We start from the raw sequence: 4,190 nt of genomic DNA on the forward strand, positions 1-4,190 counted from the left end.
TTAAAATTCCCAATTTGGGATTATGTGACAGACACTTCCTAAAACTGAAACATTTTCGCTAACACTAAAATGTAGTTCTAAATTAAATTAATTTTCAGTGATCATAGTTCAATTAGAACTAACAGTTTTATCACTCCTTAAAATGTCTTCTTTCTTTAAATGTTATGCAATTTTTTGTATGATGGGGCCTGTGGCAAACAGTAGAGGAAACCAAGCTTTGAAAGGTCACTGACACATCCTGCTGGCTGAAGGAGGGGAAACAGGTATGTTTGTATGACTGTTTGTTCTTTATCTCAGGATGTCCTCTGGAGACATAGCAGTAGTAGCTACATCATCAGAGTGTGCTAACTCTGATAGAGGGAAACACAGCACACTGCCCTACACCATGACCTTCTGGGAGCTGCTCTGTGAATCTCAGCCTGCAGCCATAAAGAAACATTACGAACTGTGATGATAGAAAGGAAAGAGAAGGGAGTCTGTAGTTGAAGAAAGGGATGTTTGTAAAGAATCTGTCTGCAGTGTGAAGGTTAAAGGTGCAATTCTGTTCAAGTGAGGTTCTGAGGTGTTTGGGAACATAGTTTTGTGATGTTAACCAAGCAGAGATGGTGAGGCATTAAACCAAGCAGGATCATAACCTTGGACCTGGATTCTGCAAACTGCTGTTCCTCTCGCTCTCTTTCTCTTTCTCGCTTCCTCTCAATTTCCTACTCTACATCTCTCTATCTCTTTCTTTCACTTCCTCACTCTTTTACTCTCTCTTTACATTCTCTCTTTCTCAATTTGCCGTACTTTCTCTCTCACTTTTTCATTACATCTCTGTCTTTCTCCTTATCTGTCTTTTTCTATTTCTCTCTTTCCTGGTCACGTGTGAAGGGGACTGACTGGATAGTACACGTTAGTTGACGGCCTCAACCCATCTGGGGAAAACTACAAAAGTATTTTTTCACGGCTGTGGCCAAAAATGACAAAGAGAATCATGTATATGTGCAGATAGAGTCAGGGAAAGTACTGGGGCTGGAGAATGTGGTAGTGTGGAATGGGGGCTGTGGGAGTTTGGAGTGGGGGCTGTGGTTGTGTGGAGTGGGGAATGTGGGAGTGTGGAGTGGGGAATGTGGGAGTGTGGAGTGGGGAATGTGGGAGTGTGGAGTGGGGAATGTGGGAGTGTGGAGTGTGGGCTGTTGGAGTCTGGAGTGGATGCTGTGGGAGTGTGGATTGGGGGCTGTGGGAGTCTGGGATGGAGGCTGTGGGAGTGTGGAGTGGGGGCTGTGGGAGTCTGGGATGGAGGTTGTGGGAGTGTGGAGTGGAGGCTGTGGGAGTATGGAGTGGGGGCTTTGGGAGTCTGGAGTGGAGGCTTTGGGAGTCTGTAGTGGAGGCTGTTGGAGTGTGGAGTGGGGGCTGTGGTAGTGTGGAGTGGGGGCTGTGGGAGTGTGGAGTAGATGCTGTGGGAGTGTGGAGTGGGGGCTGTGGGAGTCTGGGATGGAGGCTGTGGGAGTGTGGGCTGTAGTAGTCTGGAGGGAGGGCTGGGGGCTTGCTGCTTACCATAACAGCTGGGTATATCTCTGTTTGTCAGAGCATGTAAAAGATGGATATGGGTTAGAAAAGTGGACAAAGGGACCAAGACAAGAAAAGGGGACAGAGATAGGTTTGGTCACATCCCATCGTTTTGGTCACATCCCATAGTTTTGGTCACATCCCATAGGTTTGGTCACATCCCATAGTTTTGGTCACATCCCATAGTTTTGGTAATATCCCATAGCTTTGATATGACAGTAAACACTTTCCATTGCCTTCTTAGCCCTCACGTCAGACCCAATCTAAATTAGCCTCCAATTCCAAGGCCTCTATCTGGTTCTCTCTTTATCTCTCCTGCCCTCCCATTCTATTCCACCCTTGATGTCTTTCTCACCTCCCCTCCTCTCTATCTCCCTGTCACACCTCTGTCTCCCACTGACTGTCTCTCTGTTCTCTCTCACTCTTTCTTGCCCTCTTCACAGGACAAATCGTTCCACTGTGGATGAGTATCTGTGAATACGGTCTAAGATCTACAATTTAGGTAGACTGTGGAGTTCTTTCAGGGGTTTTGAGATTTTTAAATGAGCGTTTATTCTGCTGCTGTGCTGACGGACTTCTCAGGAGTCGGGTGGACTTTATCTCCCAGTCCACCTTTTCTGTAGGAGAGAAGAGGCAAGGGAAACCGGGTGGGGAGGGAACTGTCTTTGTCTCCCTGATGCCTTTCAACCCAAATTTTTTGTTTTATTTTTTAAGGAGAGGGAGAGAAGCCAGTCATGATAGGATCTGTATTATGTTTCCTGACAATCAATTGTATCTACAGTTGTGCTGAAACGTTTGCATACCCTTGGAGAATTGGTAATATACAGTAAGTATATAAAACATGAGTGAGCAGGCAAAACGCACATATTTTATTTCTTATGGGATTCACATTCAACCGTAGGACATAACAGAATGGCACAATATTAAAACAAAACATGGCAACAAAGAAAAAAATGAACTGATCCCTGTTCAAAAGTCTGCATACCCTTAGTTCTTAATACTGTGTATTCCCCCCTTTAGCATCAATGACAGCTTGCAGTCTTTTGTAATAGTTTTCTATGAGGCCCTGAATTCTTGCAGGTGGTATATCTACCCTTCCGTCTTGGCAAAATGCCTCCGGGTCATGCAAAGTCTTTGGTCGTCTTGCTTGAACCGCATGTTTGAGATCTGCCCAGAGTGGCTCGATGATATTATTAAGGTCTGGAGACTGTGATGGCCACTCCAGAACCTTCACCTTTTTCTGCTGTAACCACTGGAGAGTCAACTTGGCCTTGAACTTAAGGTCATTGTCATGCTGGAATGTCCAAGAGCGTCCCATGCACAGATTCAGTGCAGAAGAATACAAATAGTCTGCCAGTATTTTCTGATGAGTTGCTGCATTCATTTTGCCATCAATTTTCACAAGATTCCCGGTGCCTTTAGAGCTCACACACCCCTAAAACATCAGTGAGCCACCACCATGCTTCACAGTGGGCATGGTTTTCCGTTCACTATAGGCCAGTAGTATTCAAATCTGGACCTTGAAGCCAGTTTTGCTCCATTTTTTCATTGCAGCCTTCTAATCAGGCACTTATTTTTACATTGGACACCAGGTGGGAGAAATTAATGGTTAGGTAGAACAGAAAACCAGCAGGCTGCGGACCTCAGGGTAAGATTTGAATACCCCTGCTAAAGGCCTTATTGACCCCTTATGCTTTATGGTCACGGTAATAGTTGTGACCATAAAGCTCTATTTTGATCTTGTCACTATAAATTACAGTGTGCTGGAAGCTGTGAGGTGTGTCAAAGTGTTGTTGGGCATATTGTAACCAGGGTTTTTTGTGGCATTGGTGCAGTAAAGGGTTCTTTCTGGCAACTCGAGCATGCAGCTCATTTTCAAGTATCGTCGTATTGTGCTCCTTGAAACAAACACATCGTCTTTTTCCAGAGCAGCCTGTATTTCTCCTGAGGTTACCTGTGGGATTTTCTTTGTATCCCGAACAATTCTTCTGGCAGTTTTGGCTGAAATCTTTCTTGGATGCCCGAATGTTCCACTTCTTAATAAGTGATTGAACAGTATTGACTGGCATTTGCAAGGCTTTGGATATCTTTTTATATCCTTTTCCATCTTTATAAAGTTCCATTACCTTGTTATGCAGGTATTTTGACAGTTCTTTTCTGCTCCCCATGGCTCAGTATCTAGCCTGCTCAGTGCATCCACGTGAGAGCTAACAAACTCATTGACTATTTATACACAGACTCTAATTGCAATTTAAAAAGCCACAGGTGTAGGAAATTCATCTGTAATTGCCATTTTCACCTGTGTGTGTCATCTTGTGTCTGAAACAACATTGAAGGGTATGTAAACTTTTGAACAGGGCCATTTGGGAGATTTCTGTTATCATTATGATTTAAAAAGGTGCCAAACAACTATGTGATAATAATGGCTTCATATGATAGATATCCTTGAATGAAAGACAGTTTTTCGCATGATCAGTCATATTTTCAAAATCAATGCCAAGGTATGCAAACTTATCTTAACTGTATATATTATTTTCAAACTAAATAGGATTACAGATATTTGTGTCATGTTGTTTGCTCTATAAATAGTCAATTTAGCAATTAGCGCATTTGGGGTAAAATTATTATCTTGAGACAAG

At 43.4% G+C, this 4,190-nt stretch overlaps 1 protein-coding gene across 1 annotated transcript; it reads right to left on the bottom strand.

The window, feature by feature from the left end:
• Positions 1–996: 996 nt before the first annotated feature.
• Positions 997–1,542, bottom strand: LOC117595231 (leucine-rich repeat extensin-like protein 5). Its single transcript, XM_034295152.1, has one exon. It carries the CDS (start codon positions 1,540–1,542, stop codon positions 997–999), a length of 546 nt encoding a protein of 181 aa, XP_034151043.1.
• Between the last annotated feature and the right edge of the window lie 2,648 nt (positions 1,543–4,190).

The sequence above is a fragment of the Esox lucius genome, chromosome 11 (assembly GCF_011004845.1).
Source record: "Esox lucius isolate fEsoLuc1 chromosome 11, fEsoLuc1.pri, whole genome shotgun sequence".
Lineage (NCBI taxonomy): Eukaryota > Metazoa > Chordata > Actinopteri > Esociformes > Esocidae > Esox > Esox lucius.

What these genes read in the sequence shown, in the direction of transcription:
- LOC117595231 (XM_034295152.1), bottom strand. Translation starts at nt 1,542, where the DNA reads ATGGTAAGCAGCAAGCCCCCAGCCCTCCCTCCAGACTACTACAGCCCA.